This window comes from Myxocyprinus asiaticus, chromosome 11 (genome assembly GCF_019703515.2).
Source record: "Myxocyprinus asiaticus isolate MX2 ecotype Aquarium Trade chromosome 11, UBuf_Myxa_2, whole genome shotgun sequence".
In the NCBI taxonomy this organism is placed as follows: domain Eukaryota; kingdom Metazoa; phylum Chordata; class Actinopteri; order Cypriniformes; family Catostomidae; genus Myxocyprinus; species Myxocyprinus asiaticus.
The window spans coordinates 31,418,672-31,441,461 of record NC_059354.1 but is presented as its reverse complement, the minus strand read 5'-3'; the positions used below and the strand labels follow the sequence as shown (position 1 = coordinate 31,441,461).

The 22,790-nt window shown below is 38.7% G+C and overlaps 1 protein-coding gene across 1 annotated transcript; it reads left to right on the top strand.

Annotated features, from left to right (window-relative positions):
• Window positions 1–12: 12 nt before the first annotated feature.
• LOC127448010 (interphotoreceptor matrix proteoglycan 2-like) lies at window positions 13–12,501 on the top strand. Its single transcript, XM_051710287.1, has 14 exons — window positions 13–42; window positions 545–709; window positions 998–1,056; window positions 1,652–1,672; window positions 5,192–5,382; window positions 5,468–5,526; window positions 6,075–6,261; window positions 6,357–7,387; window positions 7,609–7,828; window positions 8,506–8,716; window positions 9,021–9,215; window positions 9,551–9,752; window positions 10,959–11,038; window positions 11,125–12,501. The coding sequence occupies exons 1-14, from the start codon at window positions 13–15 to the stop codon at window positions 11,159–11,161; spliced, it is 2,688 nt and encodes an 895-aa protein (XP_051566247.1). The 3' UTR covers window positions 11,162–12,501.
• The last annotated feature ends 10,289 nt before the right edge of the window (window positions 12,502–22,790 follow it).

The window sequence follows — 22,790 nt, the reverse complement described above, 5'->3', positions numbered from 1 at the left end:
TCTGAAAGCGTAATGGAAGTTACTATAGAAACACCATCTGAGGTTAGCGGTTGGTGGGCTGAAAAATACTGTTCATTTTGTAATTATTGGTGAAGTCTCATTAGGCTGTCAAAATAAAATTTGTAACATTTGGGGAATGAGCTGCTGTTATATGTAGTTTCAACCCGGATTAAGTAAATACAAAGCTATAATTTAATTACCTTAAACAGCAGTGGGTTTAAGACACTGTTCTTGCAATAAACCGAAAGTGGAGAAAGCAACTGTTGAGCTCTAAAAAGGACAAATAAACAGCATTAAAGTACCCTAAGATTAGTTCATACAACTCATGCACTATATTCCAAGTCTTCTCAAGCTATATGATAGCTTTGTGTGAGAGGCGTACCAAAATGTAAGTTGTTATTCACTGTAACACTAGTCTTCTGGCTGTTCAAATCTGTTGCGTTGATGATACATGCTAATTATGAACATCATTCTTCTTGATTGAAATTGTTTGCATGTATCATCCTGCTGAACAATGTTTTTTTGTGTGTTCTTTATGTGGCAGATCACTAATGAGATTGAGATGGAGGCTGCTGCTTTGCCTACACCACCTCTGATAGAGCAGAGGGTGGAGCTGACATTGTTACTAATGAGAGAGCCATGGAGTGAAGAGCTATCCGACCCCACAAGCAATGAACATCGCAGACTTGCTCAGCAGTTCACGGAGAAGGTACTACACACACACATACACACACAACATAAAGCTGATTAAAATTGTTATAAACTAATTCTCACTCACTTATGTTAATGGTACCCTTCAAATAAAACACCCTCTCTCTCTCTCTCTCTCTCTCTCTCTCTCACACACACACACACACACACACACACACACATCCACTTATGCGCTTGTTTTTTCCACTAATATTACATACAGTATTTGCCGCTCCAACTTTTTAATATTTCTTTGTTGGCTTGGTTTTGGAACTTTATGTGTATATACTGTATGTTGTGCTTATAGATTTCAGCTGCTTTGGAGAAACTGGCAGAATTCAAGAGTGTATTAGTGCTGGATGTCAGGTGTGTTTAATTTTCATTCAATAGGTTTATGAGTAGCTTCCTCTACAGTTACTGTAGTGGCCACAAAAAGTATTTTGACACTTAACCCACTCTTCAAAATATATGGAAGTCATTGCATTATTTAAGAAAACATCAAACCAAGAGGCATTTACAGTATGGTAAAGAAGGATAGCACAATCAAAGTGTCAAAGGTTAGTGAAAAGTGTCCATAGTTAATGTGATGAACTACACCTGTGGACTTCAAACATCCACTAAAAAGGACCATGGGACCAGAAGGTTAAAAGTAACTGTGAAAATGGTGAAGAAAATTGAATTTATTTTTGATTAAAGGTCTCGCATCATATGTTTGTAGATGCCATTTGGTTTGATATTGTGTTTTCTAATGCAATGACATTTGTAAATTATTAAGTGTGGCTGAACTATCCAAATGCTGTCTGATGGAGGCATGACAACATAATCAAACTTTGCTAGATGTGTTAATCCACTGTGCCCACATGGTTTGATTTTGCGTTTTCAGATAACAGAATTATTAACTTAAGTCTATTTCCTGCCATAGTGGTAAGGCTATACAATATGTCCTCTTTCTTTTCTGCAGGCCACAGATTGATTCATCAAGGTAAGTTAGAACCTATGTGCATGTGTGAATGCAAGTTAGTAAGTAAATGTGTGTTGCTGTTAATATGTTAATGCATGCGGTGGGATAATAGCTAAGGTATGCCAGAACCAAAGGTGCATAAAAAAGATTGTTCTCATAACTATGCTTATGCTGATACTTAAACTTGAATGGTATACGTTCAGTCCATTCCATCACATGATAATTATCTTAGGGTTATAACTTCTATCTGAAAGACATGTTTTGTTTTCAGATAGATGACTGATATGAAAGAGGTAGTAAGTATGGTTGCTGAAACATTGGATTAACAAATTAAGGTTCATAACAGAAAAAAGTTATATTGACAGAACCTGAGGCATGCTGTTCACCACAAACAATAATTTTTAACATTTAAATAAATACTGAATCAAAAGTATAGCCACATTACTGAAGATTGTACATGTTATCATGTGCCAAGTGTGACTTACTGTAATTGCTTACTAACCTTGTCTGTGAAAAGTTATATCCTATATTTCATCTCCTGTCATGACTATGTAAAGCCTGTTAACCCAGTAACTTTTGCATGATACACACGTTTACATGAAGACAAATACACCCACATTAATAACATCACTAAGCATTAACTAGAAGTCCATCTGCCTAAAATAGTAGTATCACCACTAAAAGGACAATTTAGACTCTGTTTACACCTGGTATTAAGATGTGACTCAGGTTATCTGATCACATGTGTTCAGGTGGGATACATCACTGTTTATACCTGGTCTCTTAAATGCATCTCCTGTGACCACTTGTGTTCTGATTTCGAGGGGAGGGTCTCTGATTTCATGATGGCATACAGTATATAAATTCTAATGTCATTGTGTTTCTGCATGATAATAAATTGTGGAAAAGTCAGAAAAGACAAAGAAAGTGTGAAAAATACCTGTGTGCTGTTTCTCCCAGATGCAGTTGAAATTTAATCTAAGCTCAAACATAACATTTTGAGCTTAATTATCAGTTGTTTTAGTTAGGTACCTGTGTTAGTTGAACACCAAATATGTGCACTTCTCATCTATGACCCTGCATGTTGATATCAGACACACTGACAAAGATCTGTGAAGTTCTCGTGCTTGTGTATGTGTAGGGCTTTACTGGTTGTTTAGATCGGTGTTACTATCAGAAATAATTGGTAATTATTTCTGTAGTTATTAATCAATATTTAAATTAATTAATTGGATCTAACTCATTAAAACCTCATATGGGACTCCAGTAAATGTAGTGTGCTACGTTTAGGAGCAAGTTTGGTTATTAGCAATAATTAATAATTAATAATTATCAAAGATAATTATTAATTATTAAAATCAATAGAACATTGATGAGAATCAATGTTAGCTTTTTTTAATCCTTTAAATCAACAATTATCAAAGATAGTCGTTAATTGTTAACATCGATGAAACATTAATTACAATTAACACTAGCTTATTGATCATTCAAATTCAATCAAAGATAATTATCAATTATCAAAAATCAATAGAATATTAATAAGGATTAACATTGACGGGGCACCACCCTGGAATCAGGGACTAATAACCAAATATTAAAACAGTCTCAATATTAGATTGTTTTCTTAAGAAAATCGACATCCGAAGAATATCAATTTTCGGGAAAAAAAAACAATGAATGAAGGTTTGAATCCGAGCACTGACATCCCGTCAGCATGACACAGGCGTATGCAAAACAAACCAAAACACTTCTCTTTGTAATATAAACAAAGTTTATTTATGCAGTAATATCAATTAATAATTAATACAATATAGTCAATAAACTTCCGACTTACAACTGCAAACTAAAAAGTGATATGATTAGATATGGAAATAAAAAGAATCCTATAACACATAAGGTGTGTGTGTATCAGTGTGTGTGTGTGTGTCAGTGTGGTTAGTGAGAGAGAGAGAGAGATGATTAAGTGACAGCCCGAAAGCTGATTTCGCGATAGCTGGAGATAAAGCAGCCGTGTTCATCACTCAGAGACGCGGTTTTACGAGCGGGGCTCGTAAAAGTCCTGTGTTATTTGACTCTAATGGATGAACTCAGTTGCTGTCTCACCCGCGATGGTGAAATTGCACAACAATCCAATTTGGTTGGACCACAATACAGCAAAACAAATTCGTGATAATTAATACCCTGTGTATTAATAATTAGCGGACATGGCGGTCCGTAAACTGTACAAGCAAAAACCTTGAAACACAAGAATAACACGCTATAATATTCTATCTCTGCCCAGACGTAACCTCTTACTTGAATCGCATGAGGACACAGGTAGAATGTGTTTTCCTCCGTCCTTTAACTTTGACCCGGTTCCTTGAGGCTCGTGTGATGATGGGAGGCCGTTTCCTCTCTCTGTCGGCGGGCGGTACGGCTGTTGATTCTTGGCGGGCTGGCGGAGAACTCAGAAATGTCGACTTGATTGAAGATGGAAGAAAAATCTTTAATCTCTTCACTTCTGTAGGCCAACGGATGAAGATGCGAATTGCTCGGCGGTCTCCTTCGGATCCGTTAGAGTGTTCGGTTGAACACAGAGTAATCTCAACTCGTCCAGCGAGATGGAGATTGTATGGCTACAGTTTCAAGTCGGACATTACTTCCTTATGCCACGAGGCTGCACCGGAGAGCAGCAAAAAGCTACGTCCATATTCGGTGAACTAAGTCGCTGGAAGCAACTCTAGAAGCATTTCAGAATTATTTGAAGTCCTGATGATGTCATGTTTGAGGGACGTTCTGTGGTGTGCCTCATCCAATAGGAGTTGAGAGCTTGATCCTTTAGAGGGCAAGGTTTCATGGATCTGTAGTCTGTTTTGGACTCCCTTTGTTTGATTTTGGCGTGATTTTTATCAGTAAAATTTACGACTTAGAAGGTGGGGGCTTGAGTTATGTTTTTATGACTGTTAGGCCTGCCTTTGTCTTCTGTCTGAACACATGAGGCCCAACATATGTATGTAATCATACATTTTTAATCAGTTTAAAGCTGCCTAAACTGGCAAAGTTTAAACTCTTGTTTCAGCACAGCGGTTGATTGACAGGTGAGTGGCAGGTGCTGTCCAGGACACATTCAAGACAGATTAGCGTTTACACCTCAAATGCAATGTGGTCACATATGTATTTGACCACCTCCATTTGTGGTTTTTGTGATACGATAACAAAATGTTTTAGACCCCATTTAAACCTGTATTAGTGCTGACCCCTTGTGATCGGATCACCTGAAAAGCATCTTAATACCAGGTGTAAACGGTGTCTGAGACAACTTTACAACTGAAAGATCAAACATTTTGTAATGTATTGAAGAATTAATATGCAGTAATTGATTTAGCAAAACACGAGGTGTACATTTCTGCTTTTAAAGCCCCCTGGAATACCTTGCCCCATAGACTTCCGTAAGTTCAATTGTAAGTGCATTACTGCAAGCACAGTTTTTGCTTGTTTTTACAAGACAGTGCTGGATCTGTATAAGAGTCAGTGAATGGATGCATTGTTTTCTCTCTTCAGTGGTGCAAAGGCAGTGCTGGTGGATTATGTTGTGTACCTCCAGACCAGCAGTGAAGAGATCAGCAGCGAGACACTGGACTTCATTAATCTCCAATCAAACATGGTAGAGGGCACCTTTAGAGATTATGAAAAGCCCACAATCCAGTACACTTTTAGTGACCTCCACCCTTACATCACAGATGCCCTGCATGGTACTGTTCTACCTGCCAAAACATAATACAGGTTTTATTGTACATCACATCAGTGTGTAATTGTCTAATGTTTTTTTGTTATCAGTGGAAACATCTCCGAAGGGAACCCATCCTACAGTGGAATCTCTGGACCCGGACCACAAGGTGAATTAAGATTTATTTGAAGGTGACAGTAAAATTTGGTGTATACCAACTAGATTTTTACATTTTCTGAAGAACATTTATTGGTGTGTGCCTGTACAAAACTCACCAATATGATGCTAGGGTATTGTGGGTGGTTGCCATGCCATGGTGTTGCAGTGCTGTTCTTAGGATGTTTTGAGTGGTACCTATGGTGTTGCTTGGTGTTTGTTTACTGGCACATGTCAAAAGAACCCACTGCAAATTATCTATAATATTCTGGTCCCTAGATGTGACTCTCATCCTTTCTTCAATGTAAGTCTATGACCCCCCCGTTTTATCATCCACCAGGTGAAAATCATAAGTCTGATTGTTTATAAAAGTAACAGTACACCTCTCCTCAACAAGTCGCATGATTTGAGGTATCATTCATGTCTGTAGCACAAACAGTGCATGACAAGTTCTGCGCCAGATCTTTATAATTGTCACTCATTTCAATTCTTAAAAAAATAAAAATGATGAAAAATATTAATGTTTCTTGATCAGATCATTTTTTCCTATTTATTGTCTAGGATGAAATTGTACCTGTAGAAAAAGTAAATTATCTTACTGATGGAGTGACCAAAGAGCTATTTATCATTGATGACCTGTTGGGACCTACAATGTCAGAACAGGAAGGAATGGGAAAGCATGAGGTCATAATTCTAGATGAGGACACATCACTCTTCATTGACCATCCCAGCAGTAGTTTCTCAGAGGGTAAGAGCCAATATTCAAATGTACAATCATATACAGTAGTATGCCAATGGTGGTGATTCACTCATGTAAAGACACTTTTTTATTTCTCATTTCAGATATTGAAGACAAGGACTTGTTGTCACCATCACCCCCCAGCAAGAGTCCTTCTGTGGTTGGTGAAACTGTTAGCCACTTTACCGACTACAAGCAATACAGCGATGTCACAACATCTGACCTTGATCCCGCTTCTGGTTCTGGTGCAGGAGAAGACGATTGGCCATGGGTGACTGTACTTCCTACTGAGGTTAAAGTGCCAGTTAAAGCGACAGAAGGTGACAAAGAGGTTTTGATTCATGTAGACACACCCCTGGTAGGTGATTATGAATTCTCCACCATTACAACAATAACAGATGTGGTTAAGGAAGACCAGATTTTGCCTGAGAAAACACCTGGACTGATGAATGTTGAAGCTGGAGGGGATGGAGACCTTCAAGTTGTTAGTGATACACCTACAATGCCTCCTGTTAAAGTGGAAGAGACAAAAGTTACCCCAGAACCCAAGGTAGACCTCATACTTCCTGAAGACGAAGAGATGTCAGAGGAAGACAACAAGGAGGGAACTGCTCTATTAGAAACACGAAAGGACGAGGAAGCTGAAGTTGCTGTAATTGCAATGAAGGAATTAGAGGAGGTTGAAGAAAGGGAAGGAAATGATTTTGTACTAACAACAGATGTTTCACCTATACAGTTTTCAGAAGAAGATCTAACAGAAGATGAGATCCTGGTGGTCACCATTGAAACTGCAGACCCCGTCAACCTGACACCTCTTTCTCCGGAGAAAGAATCACCCTTCACCCTCATCACCATGATGACCCCTGGGGCGGTGGAGTTAGAGTCTACCTTAAACTCTGAAGTCATAAGTGCATCTCTGGATTACAATGTGATCCATCTCAGAGAGGAGGAGGGCAGTGGAATCCCTGGTGTCTTCCAGGGTGATGAGCTGTCCAATTTTGCTATACCAACTAAACCTGGGCGTGCTTTGATAGTCTTTTTCAGTCTTCGTGTAACTAACATGATATTCTCTGAGGATCTGTTCAATAAGAGCTCTCCAGAATACAAAGCCTTGGAACAGCGGTTCATTGAACTGGTAGTGTGCTTCCTCAGTTTGCTTTTAGAGTAAATTTACTTCTATTCTTTCTCTTCTTCCATTTCTACTACCACTTCTTCATCTTCTACCACATTTCCTGTCAAACATCAATCCATCCATCCATGAGCATCCAGATGAATTATTTATTTATTCATTCATGTACTCTATAATTTCAATTTGTGAGTTTCTGAACTAAACTTTTGACATTGCATCTTCCTCAGCTGGTGCCATATCTTCAGTCAAACCTCAGTAATTTTGAGAACTTGGAGATCCTAAACTTCAGGAATGGAAGTATTGTCGTGAACAGTCGAATGAAGTTTGGGAAGCCTGTTCCTCAAGGAGTCACCACTGCTGTTTACCTCATTCTGGAGGACTTCTGCAACACTGCTTACCAGACCATGAATCTCGCCATTGACAAATATTCACTGGATGTAGAATCAGGCAAGACAAGTTCAGAATACTTCAGTCTCTTCAAATAAAATGGATGATTTCAACATTCAAAACTTAAAAACATGGAATATTAAAAACTCTTCTGATGTTTAAATCCATATGTAGAAAGTATATAATTTTAACCATTATGTAAATATACTTTTGTAATTCCTTCGACTTTTAACGGAATTGAATAAATACATATGTAGTCATATAATCAAAGTCGAATGAAAGACTAAGAACTTTCTCAGTGTCACAATATCTCACTCTTTACATATATATATATATATATATCTATATATATATATATATATATATATATATATATATATATATATATATATATATCTCATAAACACTCACTCACTCATATGTAATTCCAAACCAGTTTGATTTTCTTTCTTCTGTAGAACATAAAGAAGTAGACAATGGCTTAAATGGTGTGTTCGTCAAAGTTATTGTAAGGCTTCAGAAGGTACTAAATACTGTACCTTTATTATGCTTTTTATATCCTTTTTGGAGCTTCTCAAGCTCCAGTAACCATTCACTATCAGTGTTTAGAAAAGAGCAACCAGAACATTCTGCTAAACATCTTTTGTGTTCCACTGAAGAAAGAGTCATGCAGGTTTGAAATGACATGCTGTGACTAATGTGCTGTGTGTGTGTGTGTGGATGGGTGTTTGTTTTAGGTGAACAGGCAGACCCATGCAAGTTCCAAGCATGTAATGAGTTTGCAGAGTGCACAGTGAACCGCTGGTCAGGTGAGGCCGAATGTGTGTGTAATGCTGGTTATTTCAGCGTGGATGGACTACCCTGCCAGAGCATCTGTGACCTGAAGCCTGACTTCTGCCTGAATGATGGGAAATGTGATGTCATTCCTGGCCAAGGAGCTATCTGCAGGTGTGTGTGTGTGTGTTTGTGAATGTTTATGTGATGATATGATGGTGTGGAAGTGAAAAATGTTAAGGAAAGCTAATTCAGGATAAATTTATAAGAATTTTATATTACGTTACACTAACAAAAAGTACTAAAATGTTCTATAGTAATAGTACCATAGTACTATTAGTACACATCCTTTTTTTAGACATGTTCCATGGTAATATCATGCTTCTTTTTTGTAAAGGTAGAAAAGCATTGCTTTTGTGTTTCAGGAGTTGTCCTTAGGTTTATAAATTGAATATGTATCTGAGTGTTTGCTCTGTAGATGTCGTGTGGGGGAGAACTGGTGGTACAGAGGGGAACATTGTGAAGAATATGTATCTGAGCCACTCGTAGTAGGCATTGCGATAGCATCTGTTGCCGGGTTCCTGCTTGTGGCATCAGGAGTAATCTTCTTTTTAGCAAAAACTTTAAGAGACCAGTATGATGATGACAAGGATGAGATGGAGGATCCAATACGGTAAGACATCAAGCACGGTCAGTGTAGTAAAGTGTGTGTGTGTGTGTGTGTGTGTGTGTGTGTGTGTGTGACTCTGTTTCTGTATAATATTTATAAGGGGACTGTCACTTGTAGATAGAGTCAGTTACATATCCATTAAATGCTTTTCTTTCACTTAAATGTCTTTAATTACTCTGCTTACGGCACCTGGGTAGAAGCTTAAATCTCCAGTAATGTCATTATGAGATTTGCATTAATTCATCAACAAAGTTGTTCTTTGATCCCAGGACCCTTTTAAGTCATGACCCCTTCTTCTTACCCTTTGTTTGTGTGTGTGTATGTGTGTTTGCATGCAGGAGAGGGGACAGTATTCCGTCATTAGACAGGGCCACTAAGTATAACCCTATGTACGAGAGTGATGTAATGACAGGCTACAGCCATTACTACCGGCGGTACCCTGACCCACCAATCCACAGCAGCGCCAGTGCTGAGGCATCCTCAGGCTTCAGCAGTGAAGAGATACGCCATATTTATGAGAACAATGAGCTCACCAAGGAGGTACAAGTCTGTGTGTGTGGTTTTGTGTGTGCTAAAAAAGCAATATGTTTACAACTTATAAATACAGTATGTACAAGTGTACTATGTGGGCGGGTCATACAAAATGGTGCATTTCAGCCAATGACATTTCTCTTTTTAAACATGTTTTCTGCTAACCCTGTTTTAGGGTTAAACGTTATTGGGATGACAGTCAGTGCAAAATTACTAGCACATATCATCCCACATGCCACATTATTGACAGTCAACATTCTTGTGCTTTGTGCCGGGAACATTGTTTTCTTTGATTTTGTCCTACAGTATAACAGAGTTGATCTGTTGAACTTGACAAAGCCAAATATGTGTAAGCTTAATGAAATACTGATAAAGACATCATCTTCTCATAAAATGCATAAAGCATTTAAAAAACTATTACTGAACTACATTATTTTTTCTGTTTGTAAATTATTCTGATTTAATTGTAAAGTGGCTGTGAGCTTCGGGAAAGCTGCATAAAAATAAAACTTATTAAAATGTATTTTTATTGTGAAAGCAAAATTAGGTACAGTATAATTTGATTTGTTTTAATAACCCATTAAAATGTAATGGTGATGAATGAGGACATGCAAATTGGCTGATATTCCACAGAAAAAACACCTAAAAATAAATAAATAAAATGACCTAGGCATAGTAAGTACATGCCAATATAAGTGTTTAACCCATTCCATTGTCTTAACAATCATGTCCCACTGTTGATCTCATCAGGTCAAATTGACCCAGCTCGTTAAGTCACAGTTCAACAGTCACAATTTGCATATTTTCTCCCCAACAGCTGTTTTATAATCCACTAACCTTTAACTAATTTACAAATGTAAAATGTACTAATTTTATGTACAGTAAATGCTCCAAATTTACATTAGAATTTGTGTACAGAATGTATTTATTTATGTGTGTGTGTGTCAGGTCTTGCTTGAACCACACACACAGACAAACGCACATTTGTTCCCAATTTCCTCATTTGTTTCTATTGACTTCCACTGTATTTATATTATTGAGCTAATAATCTTATGACAACTTATTAAGTTGATGTAAATCAGTGTTAAATGTTCAAACTGACCCGTTTGATTATTCATGGGTTAAGTTTATATGACAATGCATGTGTATTTTCTGTGTGAGCAAGTGTATTATACATTTTATTTTGGAGAATTTCTGTTCCCTCCCACTTCACAGGAGATTCAAGATCGTATTCGCATCCTTGAGCTCTATGCAAGAGATCGTCAGTTCGCAGACCTTTTGCGGCAGCATCAAATGTAAGTAATTTATTGAAGAGGACTTCTCCATGACCGACCTTTCACTATTTTAATCCCTCTTTGTTTCTGTTTTTTAATTTAATCAGAACAATGGATAATCGCAGAGAAAGTTCCTCCACATAGACAACACATGCCAGCTGAGTGCAATAGGATGAAGGTGATTATAATGAGATAATATGGGAACTGCATGTTATAGAGAAACAATATGCTAAGTGTCTCTAATGTTGCAACTTTCAAACCAAGCTTGAACTAGCGTTAAGGCCACTTTTAACCCTGTTTAAGCAAGTTTTCATACTTAACAGTGGTTTAGCACAGAAGGGAACATTTGATTCCTCTTGAAATTATCACTTTAAAACCACTTGTGTGCTCGTTGTGTATTCATTGTATAAATGTGCAATCAATGTTATTTACCTCATAAATATGTAAATAAGAGGCAATCCAGATTTAACAAATATACAGTGTAAAGCTTCGGAACTTGACTACCCAGGATTAATTGCAAACCATGGGTAATGTACGAATAGTGTGAAACATAAAACAAGGTTAAAAATGACCCTGGGTTTGCAAATTAAAGTGTGAAAAGAACTTGCTTTTACCTCTTCCAGAAACTTGCCTTGTCTTTGGGAAATGGCATCTCAGTGATTCCACAACGATTTCTGTTATCAGCTGTTCATCTTTTCTTAGAGATGTATCTGCAGAGCTTAAAATGAGGTTTAAGAAAGAAAAAGCTGTGTTTTGTTCCTTTTATTATTCGCTTTTGTTTTCTTTGATTTTTATATTGTTAAAGATCATATACGTTTTTCCAGTCATCGAACAGGATCGCATCACAGACAGTATCCTTGTTGGTGGTGGAAATGTTATGTCAGTGCCTTCTAATCTGTGTTCTAATGGCTGTGATTAAGCTCTCAGCCAATCAGTCTTTAGTATTCAGCGAAAAAGGCCTGCCCAGACACAGGGCCCACCCACTTTTTGTATCAAATACTATTAATGTTGTAGTACTTGTAGTACATGATATGATTTTTTTCTGGGGAACTTCTATAGTTTCACTGCTTGTTAGAGATTTCAAGTTGTTATGTGTCTTGATGAACCAGACAGTTTATTTAGATGTTTATTTATAGAAATGTGTTTAGTGAATTTCAACCAAAACTTACAAAGCAATAACAAAAAAGGTTGCCTCTTATTATGTGCCCATTTATGAAGAAAACAATGCAAACTCTGACAGCTAAAACAGTAGATTTGCTTGTGTGAGTATAAGACTTATTTTTATATTATGTAATCATTATTTAACCTGCCCTTAAATATGTGGGTCTTGCCAAAGTCCCTTAAAGGCAAGTCAGTCTGCCATCTTGGCAATGACCACGGGCAGCTATTTTTTATCTAGGCAATAGGAATGCAAGGTTATATCCTATTTACCTGAACAGGTAAAGAATTAAATCTCAAACTGTTTGTCAAAATGACAAACAATAAAAATGACAGCAATAAAATCTGAAATGTGTCTTCCATTCCTACAGCTGCCATATTGAGCATTGTGATTTCTCCCATTCATTTTTCAGTGATTGTTCTGTCTCCTCTCTATGCTGTCAATCTCTGGTCTTGCAACAAAATATTTAAAATCTTACTTTTTAATATTTTGAATTTAAAGGTTTGGTTCAGTCAAATTTAGTTTCAACAGACTGTTGCAGTAATGCACATTTTATGTATTTATAAATTTTTTGTACAGGATTTACTGTTTTAAAGTTGCATCAGTTAATGGGATAACTCATGAACATTCTGTTATCATTTACTTACCCTCATGTCATTCAACATGCTGTTTCTTTATTCCAGGGAACACAAAAGGAGTGAATGGGGACCGATGCGTAACTCTCAAATATAATTAGTCGTGCCAGGTTTGATGTCTGTGACATCATACATCATTGGTTCTCATATGCCTTGTGATCGATCTTCATTACATCAAACTTGGTGCAACGTGCTAAGTGTGGCATGTTTGATGTTCGCAAACACATGAAATTTGAGAGCTATGATGGAGGGGAAGATTTTCAGTAAATTGCAGTTTTGGTCTGTTTCTCATACAAAGCTAAAATGACATCCTTCATCATTGTATGTAAAAGAGCAGCTAGGACATTCTTCAAAATACTTCCTTCTATGATTCACTGAAGAAAGTCATATGGGTTTGTAAGGGCATGAGGGTGAGTACATGATGAGAGACTTTTCAACAATACCTTTAGGTTTTTGAGAATTAAATACATTTTATTAAATAATATGTTTTATACTGAGCACCTTTAGACTGAGCACTTTTTTTTATTACAGGTGCTGAGTGAATGGCCAAAGCCATTGTTAACAAATTGTTTTTACTGCAATTGTGTCTGTGTGTGAATGTTAATTTAGTGTGCAGTGTGGGATGGCTGTGACGTCAGGCTCTTTTACTATTAGTTGGACTGGTGGGGTTTTCCACATATCAGAGCTAAATTAGGATTTCAGAGCACTCACTGCATTTAGTCAAAAGAAGAGATTACAGACCAGATTACAGGGCTTTACCTTGACCCTGTGCATGTGGATGTGGCTATGTGTTTTCTTGTTTCTGCTACTACTGAAATACTATAAAATATGTTATGAGGAAATTCAAACAGTTTTAAAAAATGACAGTGTGACATTTTACAAAACCACACACAGATATAAAGGATTTTAAGAAGTTCTACAGGCAAAAACAGTATAATACAGTGCTATACTTGATATGATTGATTCATATTTTAAGGAGAGCAGCTTGCAGTAAAAAGTGGAGATATACGCTCTCAGTTTCACAGAGTATGTTGTAGAGATGAACAATCAAACTGTTCTTTATGTGAATTAACTAATGTAGATTGGCAGCTCACTTCTCATCACTCCGTCCATATTACAGTGGCAGGAAGGTCCCTGTGATGTCAGTGATGATCCCAGAGCCCATACACTTTTCTGTAAGCCTGAGCTTTTTCCATTGTGCAAGTGTATGTTGTTGCTTCAAGCCCTGTAATGGTTAATTTATAAACCTTCACCGTTGTGTCCTTGAGACACTTAAGCCTAGGTTACTCTCGGCTTGGGAAACTGTTTCTAAGTGTACTGTAAGTCACTTTAGATAAAAGCATCAACTAATTGACAGAGCAGTAAGTAGTAGTGTGGTGTAGTGGTAAAAGTCCACCTCATCCTTCTGCCATTTTGTTTGTTCTGACAAACAGAATTTACACTTATGGGGGAACTATTTCTTGAATAGACAAGGAAAAGATCTCCTGAGGTTAATTTTATCACTTTTATGCCCATGTGGCAATGTGTACACATATGAAAGACATCATTATGCATCATTAGTTTTTTAGCCAAAGAGAACCATGACTGGATGTTTGAACTGCAAAGAAATTGTGTTTTTCTCTCTATAATATCAGTATGTTAGAGAACTGATGGTCCAGTGTCAACGTTAGTAAAAACATTTCAGTTGAGTAAGTAACCATGGTTCCCTGAGGGGAATGAGACGCTGTGTATGATTGCTATAGGACACCATCCAAGTGTCACGTGGTCTGAAGCCCTTATACAATCACACCAATTTACTGGCTGATGCCAGTAAGCGACGCCCCCTAGGGAGCTGCGCCATGGGCTCCATAAAGGCACAATTGAGTCAGTTTTTCTGCAAAAGGCACGAGCCTATGCAGCTGCTAGATAGTATGGCCAGCTACACAGTGTCTCATTCTCCTCAGGGAACCAAGGTTACGTACATAAACGAGACTTTCCCTTTTGTGGAACTCGAGCTGCGTACGATCGCTATGGAAACTAAATACATTCACGCCATGTGAACAGTAGCCGCCAACTGTCTAAGCCCGTGCGGCAAGCATACAGCCACGCACAAGTGAGATGAAGTATCTAAATAAAAGGAATTATGAATTTACTCTTGTTCCAACAGAGAGAACCTGGGAAGCAGGAGTCAAACCCTCATCCAGATTATAAAATCTAACGACTGTATGTGGAGAGGACCACCGTGCCGCCACACAAATGTCCTCCAAGGACGCACCTCTAGCAAAAGCCCATGAGGATGCCATGCTCCTTGTAGAATGGGCTTGAATACCCAAAGGCAAAGGTAAACTGCGTGCTTCGTAAGCACACGAAATTGCATCAATAAGCCAATGAGTAAGTCTTTGCTTGGACACCAAAACACCTCTGTTGCGGCCACCAAAGCACACAAACAACTGTTCTGACTTATGACACTGGCTAGTACAGTCAACATAAACTCGCAGCGCCCGAACTGGGCAAAGCATATGTAAATTTTGATGCTCCTTTGACTCAAATAGGGGAGGAGAGAAAGCCTAAAAATTTATGGTCTGCGAGCAAAATGACGTAGAAATAACCTTGGAAAAATAGCCCAAACGATGTCTTAACACAACCCTTGAACACCCTGGTGCAAAATCCATACACAAGGGATTGATCGACAGGGCATGCAAATCACAGACTCTCTTAAACGATGCCAATGCCACTAGCAGGGCCATCAAAGAGTCAAAAACTTACCAATAACTGTTTTCAAGGGCTCGAACGGGGCACCAAGAGTGCCTCTAACACAACAGATAAATCCTATAAAGGGATGCAGACGGGACGAAAAGGTCTAAACCTGCATACCCCGTGCATAAAACGAGAGGCAAGAGAATGTCTACCAACAGAGATTCCATTGATAAGTGCACGTTCAACATAGATTATAAGCATTGCCAGGGTAACCCCGACCTCAAAACGCTCTTGCAAAAAATTCCAGCACTGTACCAACAGGGCAGTGAACTGGATTTTCACTTAGCGCTGTACACCAAGAAGCGCAAATACGACACTTAAACGTACAGTATATAGCCTCCTTGTTGATGGAGATCTAGCATTTAGAATGGTATCAACCATAGCGGGGGATAAACCCTCATTCAAAAGAGCTCCCGGTTGAGGGGGAACTCAATAAATGTGCATCGATGCCCAGCGGTGCCAAGGGCAAGAGAGAAAACCAGTGGGCACTGTGCGATGTCTTACTCAAATTGAACAGGTCTACTTCCACTCTGCCAAACTTCCTCCAGATTTGTTCCATAATCGGAGGATGTGATGTCCATTCTCTGGGTAACAGGCCCTGTCTGGACAGGAGATTCACCCCTAAATTCAACCGGCCCAGAAAATGTACATCTCGTAGAGACAGTACATTGTTCTGTGCCCACAGAAGGATGCGATGTGCCAGTCTCAGCATGGCACAAGCAGCACCGTGAACATCTCCAGACAGTGTGTGTGTCAATCCAGCTGCTGGCATATACAGTGCCCCAACCCACGGAGGAGGCGTCTGTCGTTACCACTTAGCAGCGACACACCTGTCCCAACGGAACGCCCGATATCAGAAAATGGGTCAGTTTCCATGGCAACAGAGCCTGGTAGCACCCACACGTCACTCTGAAGGGATGAAGCGCATGCCTCAGTGGTTGAAGTCCCTTTGTGGAGACCATCCAGCACTGAAAAGGTCTTGCATGCAGCAAATGCAGGGAATGACAGCGGACGCCGCGATCATGAGTCCCAAAAGCCAGTAAAATGTTCTCGCAGGGAGAATACGCCTGAACATTGCTAGATATTGCCGTAATGACAGAATGCGAGCTGGAGACAGGCGTGCCTGCATCGTTTACGAGTCTAGCTCCATACCTAAAAACATAGTCTGTTGTCTTGTCAACAGGATGCTCTTGTCTAGGTTTACTCACAGCCCTAGATTGCTCAAATGGCTGAGAATGAATATCAGTGTCTGGGCAGCCAGACTGTCTGAGTGAGCTAACACCAAATAATCCTCAAGATAATTCAAAATACGGATGCTTTGAAGCCTCAAGGGCATCAGAGCTGCATCCATGCATTTTGTGAAAGTGTGTGGTGCCAGAGTAAGTCCAAACAGAAGGGCACAAAATTGGTTCACTTTGCCCCCAAAAGCGAATCTGAGAAAGCGCCTGTGCTTCGGCGCAATCCAAATATGAAAATAAGCAGCCTTCAAATCTATTGTCACAAACCAGGCTGTACTTATTACATTATTTGTTTCTGCATCAACATTCTGAATTGACATTTCATTAGAGTGAAATTCAAGCTGCCATGATATAATCATGTTCTATTGTTCGAATTGCCAATTTCGAAATGTTTTGCAACTGCTGCCAAGCGGCTAGACAGGCAGACAGTGGAATTAATGCATGGTCTCTCCTGTAGCGCAAAGTGTAACCACTAGATGGCACTCTTGGCTTACTTTTGGTGACTGTTTTACAATCAGCAGCACAGCAGGAGACCCCTGAGCCTTCGATACTGCGGCCAATTGAATGAGAGTATATAATGTTTTGCCTGTATTATGTCCAGGCATGTAAAAAAAACACCCTGAAGTGTGTCTACAGCAGGGACGCTCATGGAATAAAACAACTTCTCTGGCATGTTGAATGGGGAAGAATGTAGGGAGAATTGCCTTTATTATATCTAGGTATGTCTAAAATCTGCCCTGAAGTGTGTATACAACAGGAACGTTATAAAATCTCTTCCCAGGCATTTTGAGCAGGGAAGAGTGTGTGAACATGGGGGATATTGGGAACAAGCTGGTCAGCCACAACAGCCCCAGCATTCCTATGGGGGGACAGCATGTGGTGCTTGTGTGACTGTGTGTTTTGTGTACACTTGTGCTTGTTGAACATCGAATTCTGTTATGCATGTCTCGAGACCCTCAGTCATGGAGACAGAGGCTGAATTCGGGATGCAATCTCTCAATGTTTGCTCCCCAGTGTAAGCTGCAAGAGGAAACTGAACTATATTCTGGTTGTCTGGCTTTCGAGGCGTAAACAACAGTGAACTCATCCTAATACTGACCGAAGGGCAAACAGGGGAGAAACGGATACATTTATATGGTCCAATTTCATTCACCGAATGGGGGCTCACCCTCCGTTACACAGCAAGCCCACGTAAACACACTTTACGTCAGCACACGTCACAAGCTATGTTTCCATCAAAGTTGCGAATTTAATTTATGCGAAAAACAATACTATTGCAAAAACAATGTGTGAGAAATTGTTGCCAGTGTGACTCTTTTATTTATAAAATACTTGTGGTTTAGAGCACACAGACAAAACACTAAAGAACTTGTTTCATGTTCAGGAACGAGAGCATGTGTCAGAGTTCTATGAGCAGTATGTGTGCGTGTGAGTTTATCCATCCTTATGACTTTTCTGTTCGGATCTATAAGAAATTATTCTAAAATGTCAATAAACCTGCTCTTCGGTACAGTTCAAGTTTGTGATCGACTTAATTGCTCTGCAAACTCTTTGCAGGCTTTGGATTTTCTAGACACCATTATTTCAGGATGACAAGAGCGACATTTCAGATGCGATGATTGGTCTGCTGTTAGTCCAGTTATGAACAAGTTATTCAGTCACATTACTTTTTTGATGCACATCTTTTATTCCTAATGAATTCAATAGGAGTTTATTCTGTAAATGTGTTTCCATCATTGTTTATGCACTTTTCGAATAAAAAATTTATCCACCTCAAGAGTGCGTATACATTTTTTTAATGCGCATTTTGGAGATTTTATTTGCATCTTGGTGTTTCCATCCAGCAGTTTTTATGAATATCCCAAAATGTGCATTAAAAAAAATGTTGATGGAAACATGGCTATAGACTGCACGGGAACGCTCCCCCTAGTCTCGTCATCACCCACGTCACTTCCCAGTTCCCAATTACACTATTTTTTAGTTCTTTACACCGGTCATCAAAAAGTTTTAAAAGGTTTGCAAATGATTTACATTGTAAGAATCTTCACCATTCAACAAAACCACCAGCGATGACATTGTAAAAGTTGCTTAATTGTGATTAGTGATCTTTCATGTCTTTATTTGCATACTGAATTGTGATTTGATTAGCTTTCTTTACCATCTTTTATCATTGCCTGATGTGGCCACTAAAGATGTGTGAGATCACTGCAGCGGCAGTGGCAAAGATAGACACCAAGGCCAACAGTTACATCAGGAAGTGGCTGGGCTTGCTGCGTTGTCTTTCAGACATAGCATTGTTTGGAAGAAATGCCTTACAACTGCCATTAAAGTCCATCACCCTGGGCTACAACCAGGAGAAGACCAGTCAGTAAGGGCTTGTCAAGCCCAGGTCCGAACAGGCCACGCCTGGAATGCAGAGGAGGATGTAAACAGGGTGGTTTCAAGACTGAAGCAACAAGAGATTGTTGGAAGAACCCAATCAGGAAGAGCAGGCCTTGCATGGGGGATGACTCCCAAACTGTGGTCAGCAGCTTCTGAAAAACAGAAGAAAGCGATGGTAGTGACATAAGTAAGTAAGATGAAAGAGGAAGGGTATATGATTCGAGCAGTCAGCCAGCAGCAGCAAGGGTGCTGGACAGTATGGGAAGGTGCATCTAATAGAGTTTTAGGATGGGCTGACCTGTGGAAAATACCCTAGGCCAGGCTAAGTTTTCTAATAAGATCCACCTATGACACTCTTCTAAGCCCTGGAAATTTGCCTCTGTGGTATGGTAAAGAGGAGATTTGTCCTCTCTCAGAGGCCCCAAAAGCAAATCTGCAGCACATGTTGGCTGGGTGTAAGACCTTGGCACAAGGACGGTACAGGTGGCGGCATGATCAGGTGCTGCGAAAGCTGGCAGAGATCCTTGAGGTGTGAAGAATAAAGGCCAATAAAGGCCATCATGCTCCTCAGAGGAAGTACATTGAGTTTGTTAAAAAAGGGAGGTACAAGGTACGGCACGAAGGGAGGAAAAGTCAATCCTGGCACACTGAAGTGATTGGTCAATGGTGGTTGACCTTGGCCAGCAGCTTAAATTTCCTTCTGAGATCACCATTACCTCCTTGAAGCCGGACATAGTGTTATGGTCGGCATAAGCTAAGAAAGTCATAATGACTGAACTTACTGTCCCATGGGAAGTGGTACTGGAGGCAGCCTATGAGAGGAAGAAGCTATAATATGCTGATCTGGCTGCCGAGTGCAGGGAAAATGGAAGGAGTTTATTGGAACATCAATGCAGCACCTTTTGAAAAATATTGATATCTTTGGATCAGTGTTTGAAGAAGTCTCTGAAGGAAATAGCAGAAGAAGCAGAAAAAGGGAGCTTCTGGCTATGGTTAAGAAGGAAAGATGAAAAGTGGGGTGTACAGAATTGAGAAAGTAGGAATAGGGAACAATTGCGATATGAGGTGAGGTAGCATGTAGAAAAGGAAAGGGGTAGGGAGGAATTATTATTATTATTATTTTTAGTGGGGGAGCGAAACCAGGCCAAGCTAGGCACGGAGGGGCGGCTGAAGCATTCTAGCCGCATGCCTCACGTCGCTCTCCTACTTAATCTGTTGGAGGATTGGTTTAAGGATAGGCACTGGGTGGGTGGAAGGCAGAGATTTTTAACAGAGATGAATAATCATATGTTGATTCTCATGCACAGCTGACTGAGAACAAGATGCATTATGGCATAATGTATGTTTGAGAATAGTTTTTGAGATGGCTGCAGAGGAAAGAGGTTTCCTGTTATTGGTGTGCATCAAGTGATAAATTTGATAAACGTCCTACATGAGGTCACATTCGTAGATTTTTTTTTAAATGTTACAGTCATAATGATTTTATGCTCTTCGAATTTTCTATCATTCTTTATAATGAATTGCTCTCCAGAGTTAAATTCATCAGTCCACCACGCACACATGTGTTGCCAACAGCGGCATTTTGTCACTTTGTCTTCATCTGAAGAAACACATGCACATAAAATCTCACAACATTTAACACCATTGATCGCTGATGTAGCCACACTTTAGGGTCTAAGCCACAAATGAAAAATTTATGGACACTTTGTTTGCTTTTTGGGAATTATGGACTATTGCATTTAATATGCAGTGTTAATAAAAAGTAAAAAAGTAAATGAAAAAAAATTCTTTATCTGAAATAAAAACTAAAACAATTTTATTTTATTTCAAACATATAATTGGAAAAACTGAAATTAAACTAAAATACATTTAAATGACCACAAAAAAATAAAATGTTTGATACACAGTATATTTAAAAATGAAACTATTACAACCTGCTTTTATTAAACATGAAAATGCCATTTGATAATGATAAGACAACCCTGAGAAATTTAGCAGCAATAAATAATGCAAATAAATAAGCATTCAATAAGCATATTTAAATGAAATCAGTTTATGCATTAACTTTGGCAGCCCTAAAATACTAAAACTAAAATAAAAGTATAATACCAAAATACACTAAACTGATAATTTGACTCATTACATTGCTTTGCGCAAAAGCACATAATTGACACCCTTGTCTTCTTTTGTCTGCTTGTGTTTCTGTCATTTTGTTAATTCGTATGCGTGTCTGTTTATATTTGTTTTCTGTGTCTTGACTAAAATTTGCTCTGCAGGAGCAGGAACATGTGCTCGAAGGTCATCTGGTTCCAAATGACTCTTCCATTGAACCATTCTCAGCTGCAGAACAAAACACAGTCATCGGCACCACATCATCAAACAAAATCAGAGGATCATGCTCAAATCTCATATATCTCATAGATTAATGTCATATCTGACCTGCTAATGCTCAGTTTGATGCTGGCGGTGCAGCTTGATTGCATTTCAGTGACATCTGTCTTGGCATAGTGACAGTCTTGGAAATGTATTATCCATCCTCTTAAAACCTCTTGGCACATCGTTTTCACACTGTGCCCAGAAAAAGTAGCCGTCAGCAGTATGATTGGTAACACTTTAGAATACTGTTTCATATTAATGGGTAACTATGCAGGAATTAAAGCAGGACAAATGATTTGGGAGGTCTTTTTACTGCTAAACTATTTATTAATGCAGTGTCAGACAGAGTCTGCAGAATAACTTCTGAAAAATAATCTCAGAGTCCACAACACCTAAAAAATAAACCTGTGTATTATGCATAATAACAGGATCATTACCCACAGCAGAGAATTTGACATCCGACAGTGAACAAGTGGCGCTTCAATGGCTGTAGCAGCAGTGCATTAAAAGACTACATGTAAAGAATTATAGAAATGAAACTTCTCAGAGAGAAAACTTATTCTTGTTGAACTCTGCACAAATATAGCTTCCTATATGTATCTATCAATCATCGTATTAGCATTAAGCTAAATGTGTAATTTATTTAATTAACATTTTTTCATCAGGTAGACAATTTTCAAATCGTTTGTTGCAAGAACTGCAGTTTGTAACAGAATACATTTTCTTGTACTTGCTTGTTTTGATTATTGGCTGGTAGAGTACGCCCTTGCCTGGCAGAGTATCGTGACTAGTCCGCTTACCTTAAATTAGGGGATGTTGTACTGTATGTGTCCAATCTCTGTATTATTTGGGGTATCTTTTGTAATCATTAATTAATAACTTGTGCATGTTACATAGTACATAATGAGTTCTTCTCAATAATTGCTTAGAATAGAAAAGTGAAATCTTGGTTAACCCTTAGTAATGAGTCAAGTGTTACCACATCCATATGAAGGAATTACTAATGATCTGGAATAGTATTCTAAAGTGAAAATCAGTATAATGCACTACTAATGAGTGAGATCTTATTGTGTCCTTCCTTATGAGTTAATGGTTATATAGAACAGTATTATAAAGTGAAAACACATTATTAACTATTAAGAGTAACTGAGATGTTACTGGTCAGTTAATAGTGAATACTCAAGTATTTGTTTCCAGATTTTATAAATGTAATCAGATACGTACATACAAATCAGTTACAAAAACAT